The sequence below is a fragment of the Colius striatus genome, chromosome Z (genome assembly GCF_028858725.1).
Source record: "Colius striatus isolate bColStr4 chromosome Z, bColStr4.1.hap1, whole genome shotgun sequence".
In the NCBI taxonomy this organism is placed as follows: Eukaryota; Metazoa; Chordata; class Aves; order Coliiformes; family Coliidae; genus Colius; species Colius striatus.
In genome coordinates, this window is record NC_084790.1 from 46,771,702 (window position 1) to 46,797,396 (window position 25,695).

The 25,695-nt window shown below is 38.6% G+C and overlaps 3 protein-coding genes across 6 annotated transcripts in view; 1 reads left to right on the forward strand and 2 right to left on the reverse strand.

The window, feature by feature from the left end:
- The window catches only part of CENPK (centromere protein K), a 26,404-nt gene extending 22,123 nt beyond the window's left edge, over positions 1 to 4,281 (reverse strand). Inside the window, exons 1-2 of the mRNA XM_062018825.1 lie at positions 4,123 to 4,281; positions 874 to 954 (exon numbers count right to left, since the gene is read on the reverse strand). Coding sequence (XP_061874809.1) covers positions 874 to 954; positions 4,123 to 4,281 — 240 coding nt within the window. The remainder of the gene's footprint in view (positions 1 to 873; positions 955 to 4,122) is intronic.
- On the forward strand, positions 4,277 to 17,671 carry PPWD1 (peptidylprolyl isomerase domain and WD repeat containing 1). The gene is made up of 11 exons (XM_062018069.1): positions 4,277 to 4,430; positions 5,371 to 5,473; positions 6,074 to 6,174; positions 7,759 to 7,879; positions 10,449 to 10,896; positions 11,191 to 11,381; positions 11,867 to 12,056; positions 13,372 to 13,553; positions 15,402 to 15,483; positions 16,032 to 16,214; positions 17,078 to 17,671. Exons 1-11 carry the CDS (start codon positions 4,280 to 4,282, stop codon positions 17,219 to 17,221), a joined length of 1,896 nt encoding a protein of 631 aa, XP_061874053.1. The 5' UTR covers positions 4,277 to 4,279; the 3' UTR covers positions 17,222 to 17,671.
- TRIM23 (tripartite motif containing 23) overlaps positions 17,510 to 25,695 on the reverse strand; it is a 25,698-nt gene continuing 17,512 nt past the window's right edge. For 2 of the 4 annotated variants that reach the window (XM_062018073.1, XM_062018071.1), the window contains 4 exons: positions 23,598 to 23,727; positions 23,395 to 23,505; positions 21,858 to 21,982; positions 18,519 to 21,473 (listed from right to left, as the gene is read on the reverse strand). In XM_062018073.1, the coding sequence (XP_061874057.1) occupies positions 21,294 to 21,473; positions 21,858 to 21,982; positions 23,395 to 23,505; positions 23,598 to 23,727 (546 nt within the window). In that variant the 3' untranslated portion in view covers positions 18,519 to 21,293. Of the gene's footprint in view, positions 18,486 to 18,518; positions 21,474 to 21,857; positions 21,983 to 23,394; positions 23,506 to 23,597; positions 23,728 to 25,695 lie in introns of those variants that run through there. The other 2 variants (XR_009820840.1, XM_062018072.1) reach the window with 2 other exon arrangements.

The following is a 25,695-nucleotide window of genomic DNA, read 5'->3' on the forward strand; positions in this document are numbered from 1 at the left end:
AGAGTATAGGGAAGCCACTGAGAAGTCATCACTTGCTGCTACTATTCTGGCTCTTCAAACAGAGCAATCACATTTTAACATACATTTTTTTGCTTTAACTTTTTTTGAAGTTTGAAAGTGTATTTACTTTAGTTTCTGATACATTTAATACTTCGAATCCACAACTCAGAACACAAGCAAATAGCATATAATACCAGATAAAATCTAGTGAAGCAATTAAGACTCTCAAAATATATTTTAGACTGTGTTTTCATCAGACTCAGAAAAATCTTACAGGATGCACAGCATTCCCTCAAACCTGTAGAAAGTTTATCTTTCCTAGAATTCTTGAGACACAAAAATTCTCCAATCTAAAATATTACTATTAGCATATTAGTCTATAAGTTGAGGGAGATACCCCAAGATATCTCTTGTAACTGTTAGTTTGCATGATCACATGGTAACACCCTCATCCTCCTAAGCCTGTCTCCTCCCATTCTCTCTCTGATCAAAAGTACTTGTGAACATCAGTTGATCCCATCTTGCAAGAGAGTAAAGAAAGAAGGACCTCAAGTCTCAGTGAGCTGCTACTACCAGAACACAAGTAAACTGTTTCATTTTTCCGTAGTTTTAACATATACTCCCATTCTATTTCACTAAATTATAACATCAGCACACTGTAAATGAAGTTTGACACTGCAAGGCATTCTTCATTCTGCTAGCACTTCTACTTTTGGCCTTTCAAAAGCTCTTCCCTTTTTTTCCCTCTTGTTTTGTGGCTGTGGTTTCTCTGGAGGGGGCAAGGTAAGGATGCTGTCAAGGATGGCAAGACGAGCACAGAAGTGCTGAAGAAAGTTTACAGAAAATCGAGTCTATCACTTGTGATTTGCATACCTCTTCCATCTGCTTCCAAACACTCTCACATTCATCCAAGAGTCCTTCGTTGCCAATGGCGATTTCTGGTAAGTATTCAGTCTATTAACAAGCAAATAGAGCAGTTATTAAGTCTATGATAATTATTAACTGGTTACTAAATCATGTCTGCTATTTCAGGTCAAATATGTAACAGAACAATCTCTCTGAATCCAAAGGTTGCAGTTAACTTCCCTGTATTTCTAGATAGCACCCAATCATTGAGCAAAATCACCTAACCCTATTACCAGAGTAAAACTTGAAGACATTAATACTTTTAAAAATTGAATCGCAAAGTCCTAAATTTTCTGCTTTGATTATCTTCAATGGTGATTTTTAATTTCCTGACAACTTTCACTGAGAAATAGTAAGGGAATCACACATCTACAAAGCCACATTTTTCTTCCATACATCTCCAAAGTTCTAAGGCATAATTACTTCTGCTCTATCTTCCAATAAATGTCCATGTCTATTTCTCCTTATGACAACCTGAATTCATAATCTGTTTAACAAATTAAAGCATCATGGAGGCTGCAAAAAAAAACCAAAAAGCAAAAAAAAACCCCACCCCACCACAAAAAAACAATCAAAAGAGCCTGAAAGTTGTGCAGGCAACCAAGGAAAGAGGGCACCAGGACAGCCAAGAGAAAAATCAGCCCAAGTTGCATTAAAAAGTTTGACAACTGTTGGGTCAGAAAGAAACACATACAAATTCAGAAATTTAGTTCTAGTTAAATCTATAGAGAGATACAGGAATAACACTGATTAAGAGGGAAAATAAACAAGGGACAAAATAGCACTCAAAGGGATTTTTTTTTGGTAAGGTAAACAACAAACAGGAATTTCCTAGATGTACAAGACATAGGAAGCCTTTAGTGATACTTCAATGTACCACCAAGCCCACCAAATACTTAAAAAGATTAACAAGGCATTAAAAAAGATAAAGATCTAAAGAAAAACATCTCTGCCTTCTTAACGATGCATAAATTACTAATTCAACCTTTTGTTAATTTTCAGAACCAAGCCACAGCATCAGAGAAAATTATGTTGAAAACCTGAAGAATTTAAGGAGTACTCAGCTAGTACCTCCAAAGTTCAAATTTACCATAGCAGAGTAACTAAAAAATAAAATCAGAACATCTCTCTGAACACAATTTATTCTAGAGAACTGAAAGATAACAATACTGCTGCCCGTTCCCGAAGGAAAACACAAAACAACCGAGGTCGTTTTATGCGGTGCTTTATTGAGGGCCCTAGGGACCTGAGGACTAGTGTCCAAAGTCAGAGCCCCCACTAACAGAAAATTTCACAGAGTTTATATACTTTCCACAAATGATTACTTCATCAGGTCCCCGTGATGTTTACCAGTTTTCTTAGACATTAGGATTATGTTGTGCTCTTTCATGTAGTTACTTGAGACTATGCTTATCTGAATCCACAACAAGAAATTTCCATAGATAACAAACAGGTAAACATTCGAGATAACGATTTCTTTGAGAAAAACAAGATTCAGCGTTCAGTATTCTTCACTAATCTCTTTGCTTTGTTTAAGCAAGAATGCACAAGCTCAGCATGCCCCACTAGTTCCCTAGACTGCTAGGTTACATCAACATCCCACACTGCTCACTAGGCCTCGATACAGACCTTAGCCCAACTACTTCTAACTTTCCATATACAGTAATGCTAACAATACTAATAAGCCTACCTGGCAACTCTATTGCATAAATAATTAAAAACAGAACACTAGAAAATCTGGATTGCCATGATCTGACACAGTATAATGAGCACAGTTTTTGCAAAGGACAAACAATTATCTTAACAGTCTTGGAATGTCTCCATAACATTAAAGAGAACTAGTTCACATGATTTTTTAAGACTTCTGAAATGTCTCCAGTGAAGTCCCCCACAGAAGGCTAGTAAAGAAACTAACAATTCTTGAGATGCAATGTACTTTTTTTTGGTTTTGTTTCTCAAAACAAAAACTGTTAAGGAGAGAACAAAAATGCCTAAACAGGTACCTTTCACGCCGGTAAAAAGGCTCAGCAGCAAAGCTAACGGGGTTTGGGAAAACAAACAAAACAAAAAACAATCAAAACAACAAGAAACAAAAAAAGGGAGGGGAAAAAACCTGATTGTATAACCTTTCAAAATTTGAAAGAGGTCTTGGCGTGGAATAAATAGTCCTACGCCTGTGTCCCTCTGCAATAATACAATCCATTGACACAAAAACATTATGTGAAAGAATTGCCTGAGTATAGGATTTTTTTATTGTTGATCTTCAAAATTTCCATGATCGATTTCAGAGTCTCAAAATGTACATATTACGAGAATAAACCTCCCTAGTGCAATCCAAACTGACTCGTGGTCCCTGGTACTGTGCTGTTCATGATCTTATAAAGTACATTAATCAAAGTGTCACAGTCATATGTTTTTCCTCATGGCTTTCAGTTTTCCTTATTTCACTACACTAAAATTAGGTTTCCATTTGCACACCATACCTGCAAATAGAAGATTTTCCTAGTTTATATGTCATTAATATAAATTGCTTCTAGTTTCAACATGTTTTTGTTTCCTACCTCGTTTCAGAACTACATAATGAGGTAAAAAAAAAAAATACACGCATTGCAGGCTCTCTGCCAGACAACTGAGCAAGGCAAGCTTTATGGGAAATATTCAGGTCATCAAATAAAAACCGACCAGCCACTGCAAGAAATGTATAGAAGAAAAAAGAAGGGAACAGCTGCCCTCGGAAAGCTTGACAGCAAAACCACGCAGTCAACCATGCAGAAAGTCCGGAGTCGGAAGAAAAATAAAATCAGGTACATATGACATCAGTTAACGAGGTCAGACAGGGATCTCTTTTCCTGCACATAAGCCCCATAACATAAGCCCTCTCAAGAGGCAAGGCCTGAGAGCAGCGAAGCGATGCGGCGGGCAGGGCAGGTGCTCGCGGGGATGTCACTGGAAGGCTGGGCGGGTGCCCGCGGCCAAGGGGGGGGGGGGGGGCGCAGCGAGCCTTCTCGCTCTCTTCCCAGCGGCCCCACGGCCTGAAAAGCCGCCAGCCCCACTCCGAGCCACTGCATCGGCCCCAGCTCCAAGGCCAAGGGGTCGTTCCGCTCGGTTCCGGCCACCTGGGAGGTGCCCTCGGCTCCCCAGCAGCAGTCAGTGCAGTCAGGAAAGCGACCCCCCCTCCCCGCCCCTCGCCCGTTCCCTCCCGATGCTGCCCGTTACCATGGTGGCTCCGCGCTCCGCTCGGCCCGCCGCACCCGCGCCTTCCGTTGCGCGCGCTCCGCGCTCACTGGCTGCGTCCCGCCGCGTCACACTGGAAGCGCCCGGCACGGGGTGCGGCGGGGACGGCGCCTGTCGCGGAGAAGTGGCGTTGGGCAGCATGGCGGCGGCGGACTCGGAGCGCAAGCGGGAACGGCCTGAGGCGGTGGCTGGCAGTGAGGGGGCAGCGGCGGCAGCTGAGGAGGGTGATGATGAGGAGCGCTGGGTCGGGCCGCTTCCTGGGGAAGCAGCGCAGGCGAAAAAGAGGAGAGGTAACGTCCGCCTCACCTATGTCCAGGGAGCGGAGCGCTGGGACCGACTCCGGGCCCTGTTGGGAGCGGGGTCGCGGCCCCGGGCCGGGGTGGCGGTGCACAGCAGCTGGGTCACCTTCGGGCCGTTCCCTCACGGGGCGGGCTGGGGGGGGACAGAGGGACGGAAGCCCGGTGCATGAAAGGGAGGACTTCTCGGTGCACAGTTGTAGGCCGGGGGCACCTCTTTTCTGCTCCCTCCGGAAAACCTCCGGCACTACGTTGCTGAAGCTTAAGCGCTGTGAGGTTAACTGTCTTGCGGACCACAGCCCTAAGCTGGAGGAGCAGGAAAAGCCCTTAGTCTATATTTTCCCGTAGGTTATTTATGAGTCCAGCAACTCGGAGCTCTCTGGGTGTCGCTGCAAAGTAAATATCGACGTTAGCGGACGCAAACCTGCTGCCTTAGTAACAAATGTCAGTGCACGGGTATGGATGGTTAGGAGGTAAAAGTCAAAGGTAAAAGCAGAAAATCAGATTATTCTACGGGTCCAGTTAAACAATTAACTAGACGTGCACTAGCACTTAGAAATTAAGCTGCGGTACCCGTGTGGGACCTTGAATCACTTAACAACGGGGATACATTTGGTTTTGGAAGAGAGTGAGATGCAAATGATCTTCTGTTTTGTAGCATTAGCTTAAAAGTTGTCGTGTTGGATGTTTTTGATATATATCTTCAGACAGGGAGGGCTATAGCCGCTCTAAAAGGGGGCATCTGTATAGGTTAAAGTGGAGTTTGAGTTTCTTTGTCTACCAAAAGTCTCCGAGTCCAATGCTACAGTAGAAGCCTCTCTTACTATGCAGAAACTACTAGTATAGACTAAAATGGGAGTAAGCTATTTAACTGTAAGGGTGAACAGAAGCTAAATACAAAGTATTTCCTGATTTTCCTTTTTGTTCTCTTTAGTTCTTGAATTTGAACGTGTTTATCTTGAAAATCTACCGTGTGCATCGATGTATGAACGCAGTTACATGCACAGAGATGTTATTACACATGTAGCATGTACTAAGTAAGTGTCTCCTTTGATTCTTTTTTTTTTTTTTTTGTTGACTATATCTCATTGTCAAGTATGTATTTTTGTATATGCAGGGAAGTTTTCATTGTAGAAGTACAATAATGCAAAGTTACTGTGTCCAGAGGTGGTATTTTAAGGTTTCTTTGAAAACTAAATGCAAAGGGAAGGGCTTACTCAGAAGCAAGATAAAAATTATTTGAAAAGACTGAATGAGGATCTTGAAATCCTTCTTGCTGTGTGCAGTGTATACAGGAATAACACAGCAACTGACAACATCTGAACAAAATGTTTCAACAGAATGGCACAGATTGAGGATATATGTTAGTAAATTGTAACTACTGTGACACCAGACCTAAAACAAAAGTACAATTTACAGAGTCAAAAGGGATAGTGTTATATATTTCTTCAAAACAGGTAATTGAGTTTGCTGTTCCAGGATTGTTAGTACCTGTTCAGACAGATTGTCTGTGTCCTTTGTTAAAAGCTTGTCCTTTAGAGGGTGTTAGCTCTAGTGCAAATTACTGCCCAGCAGGAAAGTGCATAATATGTGTATCTTTTAATTTTTTTTAAAAGAAATATATTTTGTGATTCCAGGACAGATTTTATCATAACAGCCAGTCATGATGGACATGTGAAGTTCTGGAAGAAAATAGAAGAAGGGATTGAATTTGTTAAACACTTTCGGAGTCACTTAGGTGAGAAATTGTTTTTTACTTCTCTCTCTCTATTTCTCTCCTTCTCACTTTTTCCTCACCTTTACTCTTAGGCATTCAAAGAGGGAGAGCAAATAGCAAAGAGGGTTTCTCGGATTCATTTATTGCAATCAGGGATTAAATAATATCTACCTTTTTTTATTTCATTCCCCAGTCCTGTTACATTTTTCTCCCCATCTGCAGGAGAGATAGAGTGAGAGTAAAACAGTTATGACTTCTGCACAGATCCCTTAATGTTCTTTACAGTGCCTTGTGCACCACCTACTTGAGCTGTAGAAAAAATTCTGCATCGTCATAGTTATCAGTTGAACTGCGATTCAGAATTAATAATTTGAACCCAGTTCTTCTATGTTAAGCATTACATAGGAGAACAGAAAATGAGATTCTGAATGGTGTTAGAAACTACGTTATGCCTGATGGTGAAAGTCCCCCTCCCGGTTTGGTATGCAGACTGTAACAGTAAGAAAAAATATGTAAGAGTAGTTAGTAAAACTGTTGTCCCACAAGTAGGGTTCACTACACAGTTTGCAGTGAAACAGTTTTACATACAGAGCTGAAAATTTTCTTATTTAATGTTTACACACATTAAATTAAGCTGGATGCTACTTGGTAATTCCACAAGCCAGCATACCACACAAAAGACCTTCGTTCAAAGCATTTATCCTATTAAGTGACTGGCAAAAACCTGCTTAAATTTATATGAATTGGTTGGTAATTACCATGTCTGTTTAAATTTATGCACACATGCTCCTTACAGGCTTGAGGGGACAATTCTTTTTGGTCTTGGATTGAGTTGGAATTGGTGATCTCCCACTGCTGCCTTTACCTTTCCCCAGTTCCAGCAGCTGTTTGATGACTTCAAGCCTCTTAGGCTATTATCCAGTATTTGACACCTCCTGAGGCAGGAGATTGCCTTCCTTTCAGTCTCTAGCTGCTGTTCAGGGATACAGTAATTACCAAGGCTTGCAGTTTCACTTAGTGAAGCTATTAACAGCCATCCTCACCTAGGCATTAACCTCTCAGCCCTAGGAGCCTGTTTCACAAGGTACGTGTCTTCTTGCTTAAAGAAAATCTCCATTCTATAAAGTACTCTAAAGTACTTTTTCTTTTTAAGAGTAAAAAAAAAGGTCATTTGGGTCCTTTGTCTTAACTTCTTTAGCTTCTCACTATATACAGAAATAAAATTTGAGTACAAAGCAACAATGCCCACTAAGCAACAATAGGTATTGTGAAAAACTTGAAGGGTCAATTGTAGAGTAATGTTGAGGATCATGATTGTTAATAGCAGAACTTTAATAGCCTATAAAGCTGCTTTTTCTCTTGTGAGATGCAAGCTGAAAAGCACGTTTTTTACCATATGATAATGTTCTTTTCTTTGTGACCATTTTAGATAAAAGTAGTTGCAATTTTAATAAGTCATTTATGTATGTGGTAAGTAAGGTAGTTTAAAAGTCAGGTAGTTTAAAACTCCAAAATGTAGAAGCAGCTAAGATACAGGTTTAATAGTGTAGCTTTATTCCTGCGGAGTACTGAAATTGGTTATGTGTCCTTATTGTGTCTTAATAGGTGTTATTGAGAGTGTTGCTGTTAGTTCAGAGGGAGCATTATTCTGTTCAGTTGGAGATGACAAAGCAATGAAGGTCTTTGATGTAGTCAACTTTGATATGATCAACATGCTGAAACTTGGGTAAGTTTTTTAGCTATTGAAAATTTTTGTTTGGAATTACTGATGAGGATTATTTTGCTCAGAGGTAACTGTGGTAGTTTGAGCCTGGCTGGATGCCAGGTGCCCACCACACTGCTCTATCCCCCACCTCCTCAGCAAGCCAGGGAAGGGGAGAAAATAAGATGGGAGTCTCGTGGGTTGAGATAAAAGCAGTTTAATAAAGAAGCAGCAAAGCCGCACGCGCGGGAAGCGAAGCAAAAGCAGATAAGCTGTTACTCTCTACTTCCCATCAGCAGCGATGTCCGGCCACCTCCCGAGAAGCAGGGCTTTGGTACGTGTAGCGGTTGCTTCGGGAAGGCCAGAAATGAATCTCGCCTCCCCTTCCTGCTCCTCTCCCCCAGTTTATATTACTGAGCTGACGTCATATGGTATGGAATATCTCCTTGGTCAGCCTGGGTCAGCTGTCCTGGCCATAGTCCCTCCCAAGATCATGCCCACCCACAGCTATTGGTGAAGGTGGGGGAAGGAATGCTGGAGGGACAGCCCTGATGTTGTGCAAGCGGTAGTCATAATATTGATACCAACAGTAAGCACAGCACTGCAGGAGCTGCTGTGGAAAATCACTACCATCCCAGATCCACTACAGTAACTTAATAATTTGTGGGGCTTGAGTGTTTTGGCTTTTTTTCCCCAGTCAGCTGAAGCTGAGTAAATTGCCTTATCCTAAGTGCATCCAGTGACTGGAGACTGCCTAGCCGAATAGAAAAAAAAATGATGATTCTGTATGCACTGTAAATGAGTGGAATAGATCTGTGCCTTTCCTCGGTGTCAAATGTTATGTACAAAGGTGTGGTGTTTCTTAAGATTCTTAGCTAGGCGTATTTTTATTTTCTGTTGTTTGGCACTGAAGTTAAATATTAAAACCAGCTCCTAGTGCCAGCAGAGAAGGAGTTTGTCCTGTATGTATTGTCTTCTTTGTTGTTATAGGGATAGAAATTTCCTCCTTCTTTTGGAATACTATTTTCTGTATTCTTGCTGTTGTAGGATTTCTGTTAGTTACACAGTACATAGCTAAAAATATGGGAGAAATAGGAATGGATGTTACTGGAAATGTAACAATGCCATCCTGTTACAAGGATGGGTTTGGAGGGTTAGGGGATTGTTGAACGCTGTACCAAAGGTGGTAGAGATAACTGAAGTTTCCATAAGCCTTTTAAAATCGGAGAACTTATTCCTTGTAGTCTAGTACTTGTTCATTAGTTGTGAAACTGAATAGAAGTATGAAACAAGTCTTTGCTGATTATAGTTTTAGTATTGTCCTCCAGATAATGTACTTAGCCTAGAGGAATTTTTTCCCTCTTGGCTTTCAGCTTTGGAAAAATTCCAGTTAGCCTTAGTCTTTTGATTTTGCTGGTCTTTTTTACTAGGCAGCCCATGTATTGTCCCTAAAAACATGGACAAATTACAGCATGACAAGAAGAATTTAATATTAAGAATACCTTAATTTGATGTTACAATAGGAATCACTTTTTTGTTCTATGTGAGAATTCAGGGTAAACTGACGTAGAATTTAAATCCATTTTTCTTTGAGGACGCTGTATAACATTTCCTATAGTGTGTTCCTTGAGTTATGTTTGAATAGGGTTTTTTTTTCTTAACCTCTGTAATCAAGAGCTTCAGCTCCCCCTACATTTTCTTTGAGACAACTGGAATTTACCTGACATTAACACTTTAATGCAGAAGAGAACAGGATACAGCTGTAATATAAGAATTGTCCTGAATAGCCTTTTAAAATTTAATGTTTGTTGCTCCATCTTCTTTGTTACTGTTCATTGAGCAGATAGTTTAGCGTTGATGTGGCTGTTTGCTCAGGTTTGCCATGGTTGATGTACAGTCATGACTTCTGTGTGGTCTTTTCAGCTCACATTATCTGTATTGCCTGCTTTGATAGGTATGTTGCTGGTATCTTGCAGTGGTGGTCAGCTTTGTCTTGAATTCTTCAGATCCTTTCAGTTCCCAGTAATCTATATAGTGTGGCTGTCTGCTACCATCAATGATCTGGATAAGGGCAACTATTTCTGCAGAAACATTGGATCATGATGCATGGTTCAATGGGACATTATATTTATTTATTTGATACTTGTCTTTGTAGTGTGCCTGAGACAAACTTCTGGTTACATTTCTCTTTATGAGAATCTTTACCAAGACAAGCATTGAAAATCCAAATTATTAGAGTCTGTCATTTGTCTGTCTTTTGGTATCTGTTTGTTTGATTTGTGAAAAAGGCACTAAATATGAGCTTATTACGGAGACTTTTTTTTTGTGTGTGTGTAGTATATTTGGTTTCTGAGCTCTAGCTCTCAAAATCTTTGCTTAGAGACTTTTTTTAACAGACATGTTATTGACCGTATCTCTTGTTTTATTTTTACAGTCTGTTTTTGGTACTAGCAAATGGGTTCCTTCTTAAATGCATCCAGTTCAAAATTTGCTTCTGACATTTGACTTCAAGTCTATACCATAACTTAATTCTTACCAAAGTAACACCAGTCCTTATTTCTTTCTTTTTTTGCTCTCTCACTCTTTGCTGCAGCTACTACCCTGGCCAATGTGAATGGGTATATTGCCCTGGAGATGCCATATCTTCTGTTGCAACATCTGAGAAGAGCACAGGAAAAATATTCATATATGATGGACGAGGAAATAACCAGCCACTTCATGTGTTTGATAAGCTCCATACATGCTCTCTTACTCAGATACGGCTGAACCCTGTCTACAAAGTAGTAGTGTCTTCTGACAAGTCTGGGATGATTGAGTACTGGACTGGTACTCCTCATGAATATAAATTTCCCAAGAATGTGAACTGGGAGTATAAAACAGACACTGATCTATATGAATTTGCTAAATGCAAGGCATACCCATCTAGTATAAGTTTTTCACCTGATGGCAAGAAAATGGCTACTCTTGGATCTGACAGAAAAGTTAGAATTTTCCGTTTTCTGACTGGAAAGCTCATGAGAGTCTTTGATGAATCTCTAAGTGTAAGTTTGGCTTTACTTTGTTGCTTTTCCTTTTCACTGCTTGAAACGAATTGAATTTGTCATCTTCTACACACTTTCCATTCTTTGCTTAAGCCTAGCACTACAACATGACAACGTGTCTATTAAAGAGAGTATTACTTGGATTTATTTTAATTCTTCAGTTAAATTTGAGTGGAGTAATCTCACTGGAAGTCTGTTTTCTAAGCATGTGGAACAGCATCTTGCTGGATCAGAATTTTAAAATATGTTTGTATAATAGTGAGTCTTTTTCTATTTATTTATTTCTTTCTGTAGATGTTTACTGAACTTCAGCAGATGAGACAGCAGCTACCAGACATGGAGTTTGGCCGGCGTATGGCAGTTGAGCGTGAGCTGGAGAAAGTGGATGCAGTAAGATTGATAAATATAATTTTTGATGAAACTGGACACTTTGTTCTCTATGGAACAATGTTGGGCATTAAGGTCATAAATGTGGAGACTAACAGGTAAGTTCCAGCTACACACAATTGAGATAAATATATTTGTTACAATGTCTGTATTCACTCAGATTTGTAGTCTATTTAAAACTTGATATGACTGAGAGTGTCTAATTTTTTTTTTTGCTGTTGTTATTTGAGAACCTTACATTAGATACTTCTATGCTTAGTAATGAGTCATTGCAATGCAAAGCTTAGTGAAAATGAGAAGACAGTACTGCAAGCACACTTGTATTAAAGGTGTAATGAATCCATTTCTGGTTAACTGGATGTGATAACATAGAGTAAATGTGGATCATGCAGTTGGTATTTTACCATGTAAGGAGCCTGACTAGTAAATTATGCTTCTCTATTCAAACTTGTTACATCATAAAAACAATATGTTGTTTTCAGAAAGTTTTGGAATGTTTCTTTAAGTCTTGCAGTCAGAAAGCAGACTTCTCTAACCATGAGCAGCTAACAGTAGTTAAACTATTTTGCGTCTTGTATTTCAGGTGTATTCGTATCTTGGGAAAACAAGAGAACATCAGAGTGATGCAACTAGCTTTGTTCCAAGGAGTAGCAAAGAAACATCGTGCAGCAATCACTATAGAGATGAAGGCATCTGAAAATCCAGTTCTCCAGAATATCCAGGCAGATCCAACAGTAATCTGCACGGCTTTTAAAAAAAATAGGTTCTACATGGTACATGTGTTTTCTATTTAAATAACTCCATTCTTGTACTGATGTTTTCTCTGCATTATTTTAAGTTTTTCTCCTTGTACTTGGAAACCACTGCTTTTTGTCCTAAGTATTTGCAAACACAACTTTTCCAGAGTGTCTCTGTATTTCAAGTATGTTCTAGAATCTTTAGTTATAAATTCGACTACAAACAACTTTGTAGTCTTTAATTTTGTAATTTATTTTGTATGGGTTGGAAGGGACCTCTAGAGATGATCCAGTCCAACCCCCCTGCTCAATCAGGTCATGCAGGAACGCATCCAAGCGGGTTTTGAAAACCTCCAGAGAAGGAAATTCCACATTGCTCAAGCAGTTAAAAAAACCTCAGCTGTCTTTGGCTTTCCAAATTATAGTTCTCTGAGGATATACACTTCTGTTTTAGTTGAAAAAAAACTGTCCTAAATAAGAACAAAACTTAGATTTTAGGTGAGATGCAGGGACTAAGCTCAACAGACCAACAATTCCAGAGTAGTTAGTAGTTGCTCTGGCATGTGATCAGCATAGAGGTTAGAGATCAGTCTGTCTGTTATGCTTGAATTTGATCATGTTTTCCATTGGAGCAAGATAGTATTCTTTCTAATACTTTGTATGGTTGGTATGTAGTATGTAATGGAATATGCTACTGTGAGTGATTTGACAAGGGAGAGAAGGACAAAATCTGGAAGCATTACTGTTAGAGAAAACATGACTATATGCATGCAGAAAGACTAGTGATTGTCGTTTGATATGCAGGTGTACTATTCACCTAAGCAGATGCTCTTGTACTATGTACTCATATATTTGTGTTTTCATGTAAATCCTAAAAAATGACATTTCTTAGATTTCTCCCATTTGGAGTTAAATTTGATGGTTTTCTGTAGTTTTGTATTAATGCAGTATGAGAATACGAGGATTCAGTTAGACTAAAAGTTCTATGATGACATCTACCAGTTTTGACTGACTATAACGGAATACGTGTGTATTCTTTACTGTCTTTTTCAAAGAAAAGATGCTGAATACCGTGGGCTTTCTGTTGAAAATGGAAGGGAGGTTGAAGGTAACAGATTTAAAAGTTACCTGAATTTAGTTGTACTGGAATTTGTCACTGTGGGAATGCTGGTAACACACAACACTGAGATGCAAGGATAGACTGTTTATGAATTTTCTCTATAAGTTTAAAATCTAGTTGAGTGTTTAGCAGGTTGAACAGTCACATTGATGTCTTGGGTGCAGAGCAACCTGTAAGATAACTGTTTTTCTCTTTTTTTTCTTCTTAACTTTGCTCTTTTTTCTTCTTCAGTTTACTAAACGTGAACCGGAAGACACGAAGAGCGCAGATTCTGACAGAGATGTATTTAATGAGAAGCCTTCTAAAGAAGAGGTCATGGCAGCCACTCAGGCAGAGGGTCCCAAAAGAGTTTCAGACAGTGCCATCATCCACACAAGCATGGGAGATATTCACATCAAGCTCTTTCCTGTTGAGTACGTATTTGGTAGTGTTTGTTACAACGTTAGGGTTTTTCTTCCCTTCTGTCCTTTTTGTTGGCAGTATCCAGGGCTTAAATTTCAAATTTTAAGCAAAGAATAATTCTTTTCTCTCCCTTTCTATACTGTTCTTGTTTTCTGACAGTGTCCTAATACATCAAGATAGAAAATGTGACTCTTGACAAAAACAAGTAGGGTAAAAATAGATCTAAACAACAGGTCAGGACACTGTTTAGGGTTGTGGTTTTTTTCTTTAATTGGATTTTGCTTTTACTTAATCATTGGTTCAGGATGTTTACTTCTTTCTTTTCTTTTTCTAAACCACAGATGTGGATAGGTCATGATGCCCTTTTGTCTAGGGTGCATATTATTGCTTGATTCTCTCATGGAAAAAAAATGATGATGTTGGCAGCAACAGCAGATTTGGCAGTAGGTCTGTCTAAGTCAGAGGAATAGTAGTTTGCAACTTCCAAATGTGGCGATTGTACTGTGTTTTATGTTACTGCAGCTCCTTCAAGAGCAACATAAAATTATACCAGCATATGACACTAGTGCTGTGTATCTCCAAAACCAGGCATATAATTGAAATGAAAAGGTTTTATGCGTGACAGTTGCTATAGTTACTGTGTCAGCATATCTCCTTAGTTATGAAACCGTTAATTAATACATTGCTATACATGAAAACTTAAATGGTTTAAGTGTAGCCCATGCAACTCCAAAAACTAAGGAAGAGCTATTGCAAGGAATTTTTACTCTGGTGTCCAATCTCTCAGAAGTCACAAAGGTGAAGGGGTTAGTTGGTTGTGGGTGTTACCCTTTTTAGTCCACCAGTAGTAATATTTCACCTCTTTACCCTGCTTCCAGATAACGTTTGTGAGTAGTTTAATAACTTCAGTGTTATAAAAACATTGTGCTTTAGATTTTACTTCTTGTATGCAACACTGAGCATGTACATGTACAGCTTAAAAGAAGTTCAGAGCAAAAAAGCAAACAACTTTCTGCTCCTGGAGAATACACTTCCTAATTATTTTGTAAATAAATTATATAAGAGAAAGATAGGGAAGAAACATCTCAGCAGTGGTGCCTTGAACTAGGCTTTGAGGAAATAAATTTGGTTCTTAACTGTTGTGATTTAACCTGGGCAGACAGCTCAGCCCCACACAGCTGCTTGCTCACTCCCTGCAGTGGGACAGGGGAGAGACTCAGAAGGGTGAAAGTGAAAACTTGTGGGTTGAGGTAAAGATAAGTGCTGTGTGCGGCAAAGCAAAACAAAGAATTCATTCCCTGCTTCTCATTGGGAGGCAGGTGTTGAGCCATCTCTGGGGCAGCAGGGCTCCAGCATGTGTGACAGTTGCTTAGGAAGAAAAACGCCATCGCTGTAAATGTCACCCTCTTCCCCCATCCTTCTCCCCCATCTCTGTGCTGAGCATGGTGCATGTGGTCAGGGGTATCGCTGGGGTCAGCTGTCCTGGCTGAGTCCTGTCCCCTCCTTGCTTCGTGTGCACCCCCAGCGTATTCACTGGCAGCACACAGAAACATAAAAAGGCCACGATGCTGTTGCAGCACTGCTCAGCAATAGCTAAAATACTGCTGTGGTATCAACAGTGCTGCTTCCTTCCTGTGTAATCACACAACTTTGTACTCCTCAAGTTTTGCTTCCAGCTCTGGATTTGAGGAGGTGGAGATTTGGGTTTTTTTTTTTTTTCCTTATTTGATGAAAGCCCTTTCTAGAGTGTGCTGAAACACTGCTCAGTACATGAGGATCTTCGTCTCAGCTGAAATCTTCATGGCCTTGCCACAATTCCATATTTGTCATAGCCTGTATTTTCTGTTACATGACTTTAGGTGCCCCAAAACAGTGGAAAACTTCTGTGTGCACAGCAGAAATGGTTACTACAATGGACACATATTTCACCGTATCATCAAGGTAACTTTTAATTTGTTGTTGGTTTAGAAAATGTGCCTTTTGTGGTCACTTCTCTCTGTTAACCATTTCCCTTTTGCACAAAGACGTTCTGTTATGGCTTCAGAGATCCCTGTGACATCTGAACTCTCAGGTTCCAACCAGCTTTATCACTTACTAAAGGTTTTTAATAACTCTTTTGCAGCTGACAAGGTGGAAGAAACCTGGAAACTGAGAGAAAGATCAGTTCAAGAATATTGCTTGTTTCACACCAGAAAGCATTTTGTGTAGCCGATACAGCCCAAGTGTTTGCGAAAGATACACTCACGTTTCTTTCCTTCACTACCAGGAACAGTGATGAAGGGTGGGTTTGGGTTGGGTTTTTTTGGGTTTGTTTTTAACAAGTATTCAGTTTCACTTAAAGAAGCCCTGAATGCTTTGTCCTTCAGCTACAGCATTTTATTACATTTTGTTGAAAGGTTTGAAGTAATTTTGGAAAAAGTGACCTGGCATAAAACATGTTTAATGACTTATTCTATGTGATGATGTAACAATTCTTAATTTCTATGCAGGGTTTCATGATTCAGACTGGTGACCCAACTGGTACAGGAATGGGAGGTGAAAGTATTTGGGGAGGAGAATTTGAAGATGAGTTTCATTCAACCTTACGACATGACAGACCATACACACTCAGCATGGCTAATGCAGGACCAAATACCAATGGATCCCAGTTTTTTATAACAGTAGTGCCAACTGTAAGTAATATTAAAAGCTTGATTTAAGGCCTGAGATGCTAACTAGACAGTAAAAATACTTTTTTTTTCCGATGAGGGAAGAAAGAACACTCACTAGTACTATCTAAATAATCTTATTTTGCAAATAAATGCTGCACACAATATATACTAAGTATGCTTCACTGAAACCATCCTTTAAGAAACAGAAAAGTATCATCAGTTGTGATCAAGAGGCCTACTGCCTTGAACTGGGGTAAATGCAGTATCAAATTAATAGCAAACCAAATGTTTGCAACTGTGTATTACCAGAGTGTTTTATATTAATGAACAGGTTTCAACTGTGTAAAATTTCATAGAAAAACAAACAGATTTTGGAATGAAAAAATCCAAATCCTTAAAGGTAATACTTAGAGAAACTGCACTTTTATCACACTTACTTAAAAAACCCTGGTCTCTCTTTAAAGACAGCGCCCATCCCACCATCATTTTGAGGCTTATTAAGTTAAATCAGTACCTAAATCCAGGTTGCTAAGTAGATATACTGTATGAGTAAGTGCATTAAGTAGGACTCTGGACTAGCCCTTACAGTTCAGTTGTAAAAACAGACTGGAACAGCACTTTACACTTTAAAATAACCATGGAATCCTACTGCACTGCTAGAATGTGGCCTCTCTGGTACTTTATGGAAACAATTGAAAAAGTGAGTTTAAATGCATATGTTAGCTGCACTGTAACAGTACTTCCATGCAAACATTTCATGTTACATTTCATAATCTGAACATATAAAATGTATCTGTGTTCACTTGTTCTAGGTCCATCTCTTTCTGTTTTGGTACCTAGCCTAGTTGCTGCTTTCTAATCGCTTTTTCTTTCTCCTTCAACAGCCATGGCTAGACAACAAGCACAGTGTGTTTGGGCGAGTGACTAAAGGAATGGAAGTTGTTCAGAGAATCTCAAATGTAAAAGTCAATCCCAAAACTGACAAACCCTATGAGGATATCAGCATCATTAATATCACAGTGAAGTAAGCAAGGAGTTGAAGGTTCCAGCTTAAGCAGAAAATGTCACAGTGGGACCCAAAAAGGGATCAAGAATGAACAGAAGCAGAAGGGTTTGGATCAGAGGGACCTTAAAGACCATCTTGTTCCAATTCTCCTGCCATGGGCAGAGACACCTTCCACTAGACCAGGTTGCTCAAAAAGCCCCATCCAGCCTGGCCTTGAAATAATTCACAGAATTGTTATGTTTGGAAGAGACCTTTAAGATCGAATCCAACCACTCACCCCACACTGCCAGGTTCGTCACTAAACTAAACCCTTAGCATCTCATCTACATGTATCTTGAATTCCCAGATATAAGAAGTACCAGGACAGAACAATCACCAGTTTTAATATTTTTAATGTACCTAAAGTGCCCTAAATCTGTATTTCTGTTAACTTTGTATTTTAAAGTAAAAACAGCTGCATTTTTCTTACAAAGTCTGCTGTTTTTCTTGCATCATTTCTATGCGAAACTGAAGATGAAAACCCACACTATGTCTCATGACAGTGTTTATAAAACAGGATGAGGGTATAGTTTGTAACTTTTTTCTTGTTTATTTGCATCTTCCCTATCCATCTTTGTATTAAAATCTTCAGCAGCGGAAAATGTCAAAAATCCTAAGCTGTGTGAACAGTTCAGCTATAGAGAGGTGCATCAAAAAGCAGATTAAGATGCTGTTTGCTATGACAAGATAGGTAATCTGCATCTGCCTTCTAACAATGGTTTGTATGTGTCTTCCACATCCAAGAGGAAGGATCAATGGCAATGCATAAAGTCTCATGAAACGTGTTTGGCAGTGCCAGTAATGGATTTCTTTTCTTCGAATGTTTGCTTTCTCATTATTTTAGACTAAGGAGTCTGTTTCTGGGTTAATTTTTACCTGAAATCCTACAATCATTGCTACATCTACTGAAATGCTTTGAGATGATTGCCATTTTTTATTTCAAACAATTTCAGGTGTTCCTGACGCAGTCTTCAATGAAAGCTCAGACAGCTTCTCAAGCTGTTGTGAATCAGGGTATATACTAACTTGTACTGTTTATGTTCAAGTAACACCACTGCACCTGTCCAAGACACTAGGTCTGCTAACTTCATTCATGAAATGAGATGTGATACGTGCTTATCAAATTTGGTCACTCCAAAGATGCTACCACGAGGAAGGTTATCTTCAATGAGGTAAAGCAATATCTTCAGGGATCCACAAGAATGCCACAGTAAGTTAAGTGTAGCACACCTTGATTCAAAGATTACCTTAACAAAAAAAAAAAGGCAAGTTAACTAAGATTCCAAGTTTTAGATATCTTTATTGTAAAGAGTTCATTTTTGGAGCAGCTCATGAATTCAACTGGACAGTGAAATCTTTAGATAACATCCACTGGTTCCAGAACTGCCTCAGATTAAAACCCTCATGTACCATATAGTCTACAATCATTTGAAGGTAATATACAGTAACACCATATCCAAGTGACAGAACATTCTGTTTGAGCTAGCCTAGATAGACTTCTCTTCATCTGAAATTCTTCAAAGAAAGCTACAACACAGTCACTGGAAGTTATTATTTACTCAGTTTCACACAAGTCAAAATCTTACGAAAAGTTACTCAAGTCTTTTCAAATAATCCTTGTAGTTAGTAATGACTGAGTTGTAGTTGAGGAAATATTCCAATTACATATCATGTAAGTCAGTACACTAAAAACTAAAGTTCAGTAAAACTGGTGAAACAGGTTTAAATTTATAACTGAAGCAGCTGATATGTAGTACTAATGTATAATACAAATAAACCTCTTAAGTATCCCTGTTTACACGTGAGAGTTCACAGACAAATGCAACACTTTCACAGTTCATGTCATCTTATATAAATCCCATTTAAAAACACTTTTATGGTAGCATTTCATTGACACAATCAATCCTTTGTACTCAGAAATATACATATGAGAATGTTTCCTCTGCCCTCAAAAGTAATGTTACAAAAAATCCAAACTGGTCACCCTGAACATTTTAAAGTATAATTATACTGAGAGGTAAGTATAACTGAAGTATAAGCCAGCAAAAACAAAATTACAGGATTGGGATTTTTATAAAGAGCTAGGAAGGAACAGTCGGCTAACTAAGCCTTGGACTGCTCTGCAGTGCAGCCTAAGCAGATACTCAAGTCAAAGCAGCTGACTGCCTATTGTGCAAGAAGTTACAGGCAGGGAAGGATAATAATTGTTGGTTCAGGGGGTGCAGGGAAACACCTTTCACTCCATTGTAAACTATTTCCAAATACATCAGCTTGTCTGGAGAAAGAGTATCCCTTCCCAGTACATATGTAGACATTGAAACCCATTTCACAAACATGTAACTAAAGCTTAGTGTTCCTTCAGCTACTATTGAAGTCATGAGACTTGCCGCATCTAAAGCTGCATTTACCTGAAATTTAAGCAACAAGAGAAAACTACAAGTAGGTATCATTATTAAGAAGTAGTTAACTGCTTCCTCTCAAGAAAAGTGCAAATGAACTAAACTGCTTATACATTATTGCATTTATCTAAATTTTGTAGTGGGAAACCATCATAAAATTGATAATACTACAGTAAAAGCCATAGGCACAGAGAATGCCTTCCTTGCCAGGTGAGGTACAGAGCTCTCACCAAGAAACATGCTTTTTCAGTGTGGTAAAAATACCGATCAATCTGTGAAACAACACTCCTTGCTTCCACTGACCGGTTCTCCTGGGGATTCACCTTTACTCCATTAAGAAGAGCGATGATTTGCAGTTTTGGTCTTGGCCATGCTCTTCGCAGCTCCTCTGTTGACACGAAGAGGAGCATGGAATTGGTTCTGCTGGCAATGGCTCTGCACTTAGGAGGGCAGAAGACTGGTGTGCATATCAGACAGATAAAATTGTTAGCAGTTGCATGTGCAGCAGAAAAAAGAGACATCACTAAGTCACTGCAACCTTTTCTAAATTTAAAAAGCTCTATACACATATTTAATGGGTTTGTTAACGAGTAATCTTCAAAAACAGAGGCACTGATGACAGTTCCATGTAGAAGACACAGTTAAGAACTGAAAATCTAATTATGGAAGGTTTGTATCACATTTTACCATCTGCTCTTCTAAGTAAGAGTTATAATTAGTGCACATTGCTTTTTTTTTGTGTTAATTAATATTTAAAGGCCACTACCTTAATCTGGAAGCACGACTTCTACATAACAATATATAGTTGGAGTGACATTACATTACACTGCTTCTTTACAAAGTTGGTTGTTTTTTTAACTTCTTCAGGAGTAAACTCTAAAGGCAGATTATGTCCTCAAGCACATACAAAACACTTTGGCAATATCACTATGGTCTGTCCATAAATAATGTAGTCCTGTGTAGAATTAACAACAACAAAAACACCAACTCCCTGCCCCCATCCCCCAAAAGAACTAGCTAAACAATGCCACAGCCCCACAGCCCTGCAACAGTGTTCCCCTTTCTCAGTTTTCTTTCCCCAGTTATTCAGCCTTCAGGTAAAGAAGAAGCTAATACATCATGTGGGAAACCTTTTTCTGTGGTGCATTTGCATGCTAGTGTCAATGCCACTTTCAGATGCATGCATTCTTTAGATATTAAAGAGTAGCATCATTTATTTTTGAGTAATAAGACAGTTGGCTATTCTAATAACTTGGGATGGATTTTTTAATAGTTTCCTAGGAAAGAATTTCTAACCACTCAAAATTTTTCTGACACCATGTAATGTCTGCAACCTTGCTGTAATTATTAGGTGAACTCCAGTGCATATTTTACCAGGGAAGAATTTAAAATTGTAACAAACAAATTTCATCAAAAGAACTTTCAAGGCACCCTCGTAACAAGCCCATTCCAAAACTTGTATCAAGTTTCAAAACTACTACAACAGCACAAGTTTACTGCACCAATTATCCAATCTAGGATAAAAGGTTATAGTTTTCTGTAACCACCATGTTAAATGAAGTTCCACCTCCAGACAGCAATATCTGGCCACAACTTCCTAAATCGTGCAAACAAAACAAAACAGTAAGCTATGACCTTAAATTGCAGCTGCTGTAATTAAGCCACATCCAGGACACCAGCAGCCACTAACTGCCTTGAAAGCCAGTCCAGTCCTTCATAGAGTCCTGTACCACTTCGGGCATCACAGCCCTGAATATACCAGCTACGGCCACAGCAGAGTTTGTGAAGACTCAGCATCTCTGTGATTTCTTCCACTGAAAGTGCACCTGCTACATCCTGCAAGAGAACCAGATATACGGGCTTGATTATTCCTCTGCACTATGTTTGAAGCATGTTCCAATCAAAGGCTTAGACGAAGCTACAGATCACACAAAAACTTTCCAAACACAAAAGCCAAATAAAAACATTATGCATTTGCTACCTCTTACCATTAAAAAAAAAAACCTTGCTGTTGAAAGTACTAAGCAGTCCAGCATCAGTTATTTTACCAGCATTAAGCATATGGAAAATTTTATGCTTTTTATGCTACATTTTACGCTTTCCACGTTACTATTCCCCACCCATAGCAGAGGGTTCACGAAGTTGGAACTTGAGACAAACTGAAGAAAAGAGTAACAGAGTGAAAAAAAACCCAAAAACAAAAACAAAAATCACAAGTACCTGTTTATTAGCAAAGATCAAGAGCAAGGCATCCCGCAACTCCTTCTCTGTTAATAACTTTGCAAGTTCACTGTGTGCTTCACTGACCCTGTCTCTGTGACTGCTATCAACAACAAACACCACCGCTATGAAAGAAAGACAGAGATGTTTTACATATATTTAAATATAAACTATGTAAAACTAACTTTAAACTTATCATAATTCTTGTTTTTTTCTATCAGTCTTCTACGTGAAGTTTCTCAGCAGTACGCAACTCCAATTTCAAACCCAGGAGGACCCTACATATACCTTACGTACCTCTATACTTTTGACAAAAACATAGAATTCATCCTAAAATGGGGGGAAAAAGCCTGAAGTTCTTTGCCTAGTCTAACACCAAGTTGTGATATTTTAATCACTTAGGTGTAAGATCAGATTTACTATGTGTGGATTGAGTATTTCACTCAATCAACTCCCACATGGCTGATGCAGTTTCCCTTAACTGGCTGTAAGATCTACAGGTTCAGCCAAATCAGCTCTGTTTCAGATACAGACTACGCAATCCAGAGAAGATTGCCATGGACCTGATACAGCAGCAGTAAATTTTACTGTCCACTAGAGAGAGTAACCAAGATGCCAGAAACACTGGAGAGTCAGGAAGGCAGAGCTAGAGGGCAGAATTTAAACTCTTGAATTTTGCAATGAGAAAAACAAACCAACCAAAGCGCCACAAAAACTAACCAAAACTTACTGCAGGTATGCACCAGGTTAACTGCTTAGATATCTCTCCAATATACAACTCTTCAAGGTAGACATGATTCCATGTTACTGGTGTCTACACGGTAAGTTTCAAGAGGACCACAGAAATCCCAGAATACAATTTTTAAAAGTTTGAAAAGATGAACAATTTAAAATGCTAAAGTTTGTAATGAAGGCTTAATTAATGGAGTGCATAAACTGATTTTTGTCATTCCTAAGTATTTTGGATAATTCTAAATGCATTTACAAAGAGGAATCTCTTTCAAAATTGACAACAACTACAAAAGATTTACAGAAGGACAAAAAATTTCAAACTCACAACCATTTGGGTCAATGCTTTCAGAATCAGTAATCTGGTCTATGACCAGATATTACACTGCAATACCAAGTCAGAATTAAAACAATTATGTACATTTTTTTAAGTTGCCAACTAAAAGCTCCTAAAGCCTGAGTATTTTAATTTCAAGTGCTATTTAAATTTCATACCTGGCAAGTACTACTTCTCACTATGCAAAGTTTACAATGTTGCACTTTGTCTCTTGTCAGAATCAGTTTAAGAGAGATTCTAATTTTGTTTGGCTCCGTGAACTCTAATGGATTTTTGGGGAACATACCTATACAATGAAGAAGACACTATGACCAACTGGATTAAAATTTCTTAGCTCATGAATCTAGCAGCTGTACCTTGCATTAGAGGAACAATTTTCTATGGTTGTAAATTATTTCTATTCACAATATTTTTGGCTCTGAAACACAAGCTGGAAGACACAATACAGTTCAAAAATTGTATTAGTCTCACCTTGTGTATTGAGATAATAATGTTTCCACAAGGGCCTCAATTTGTGCTTCCCTCCTACATCCCAAATAGTAAACTTCAAATTCTTGTATTCTACAGTTTCAACATTAAAACCTAGAATAAAAGTAATAAAGTTTTACACTCTTGTTCCCTAGGTAAGTCAAACATTCAAAAAAAATTCTTACATTTCCGTTGCTGCTACTTACCTATTGTTGGAATTGGCTGCATAAATTCATCTTGCTTTAACTTAAACAAAATAGTTGTTTTCCCAGCTCCATCTAAGCCCAGAGTGACAACCCGAATTTCCATTTTTGGTCCAATATGTACCCTATTGTCCTGGAAAAAAAACACATACAAAACAAGGGCAAATTTAGGAAATTCAAATTAGAAAACCTTTATGTTTGAGACATCTTGTCACTGTTGCTAAAGTGATTAAATGGATGGATTAAAAAAAATGCGCGATCATCTTCAGCAATAAAACCAAAATATCCAATAATCTCAATAATAATCATCATCTCATAGTTTGCTGCCTCAGCCAGCCCGGCCATCCCCTCAGGGCTCCACCAGCAAAACTTACTTCTATAGCTCCCATGGCTGGAAGGCAGAGGCAGTGATGGGCCTGGGTAACTTAAAGCATCAGGGAATTGTCAGAGATGAATGATTCTGTCAAATTTAGCCATCCTGTTGTGGTTTTTTAGAGTGAAAACCGCTCAGTATGCATCTCTCTCTCCCATAAGGATCACACTTGTGGATGAAGAACTGTTTCCTTGATAATGAGCTAAGTACATGAAGATATCTTAAACTTATTTGTTCAAAGCCCTCATAAATACATAGGTAAAGAAAGATCACTGAAAATAATATATTAACAAAATCTAGGAAAACGTTACTGTATATTAACATTGATCTCAGTTGGTAGAAAGATTTTTATAATCTATTGGAAATCTCCAAATCCTCCCTTGAGAGCTCTACATGTGGCATTCCCCTTGATGGTTTAGGAAGAGGAAACAACACTACCTGTGTTTTTCATATCATCAGTGAAATAAAAAAAATTGATAAAGCCTACTTACTTTTAACAGTGAAAAGAAACTCTCCCTGCCTTCCTTAAATCTCCACAATCTTCACTGGATACGGAATGTTACTCTGATCTGGCACTGTTTGAAATCCTTTTTAAATTATATAATGGATAGAGCCTTCAGCATATAAAAGACCTGAGCGAGTCTTTCTAAGGCACTCTCTTTTCAGACAATGGCTTACAGTTTTTGCTCTAAAGACTTTCCTTCTGTCTGAAATATGTCACCAGGCACACATCTTTCAAGTACAAGCCTCACTATATCTCTCAACAGTGGCCATCAGTATGTATTCTATTTAGTATCAGAATACTATTTAGTATTCTAAAAAACCCATTAGTGTAGAAAGAGAGCTTTAAACTTTGTCAGAAGTGAAGAAACAAAAAGTAAGAGACTGAAGTAACTATTTTCATCTTACTTGTTAATGGCTGCTGCCATCTTTGTGAAACATGGCATTTGCCATCTTTGAAATTCAGAAATTAAGCTTGGGAAGACTCCATAAAACTACCCACTTGTCATAGGAGAAAAACAACAGAAGGTCCCCTTCTTTCTAAAGAAAGTTGAGACACAGAGAGACACTGGAAGACTTCTGGTTCCCCAAGACAAGATCTATTTCAGATCTATTATCACTTAGCTGACTGCAACCATTCTCTTTCCAAATGCTAAGAAGTTTGCAATAAAAATTTTCCAAGTCAGATTAACAGCTCCTAAAGGCAAAACCAGACATCCAAAATGCCTTTCTGACTCAGCACTGTGAGATGGTGGCATCAATCAACACTGAATACAGAAAATCCAATTAATCATCTGTGAAACGTGAATGCTGTTTCATTCATGGAACAATGGGGGTTTGCAGAAGAGGTCTCCATGACTCAACTGTCTCTGGTCTGCTGTATAGGGAACTGAGGGGCAGAAGTGAAAGCATTGTGTTTATTCACCTGACAAAGTAGTTGTTACATGGAAATTAAAATATACTGAAATTACAAAACAAATTACTTGGAAAAAATTTAATTTCTGGCATCAACAAGGACTGGGACAGAATCCTCTTGGAAGAATCTATTTCTTTACAGTAAAGGCTTCAAGAGCAACAATTAAGTTCAATTTCAGCAACAACAGATCCTATTCCTCTTTCACCCACTCATTCAGAAGCTAAAAAAACCTGTAAATTCAAAGTAATTCGTGTACTTTAGAGCTTCAAACTTAATTACTCTCCTCTATGAAAAGTATCACCATTATGAAA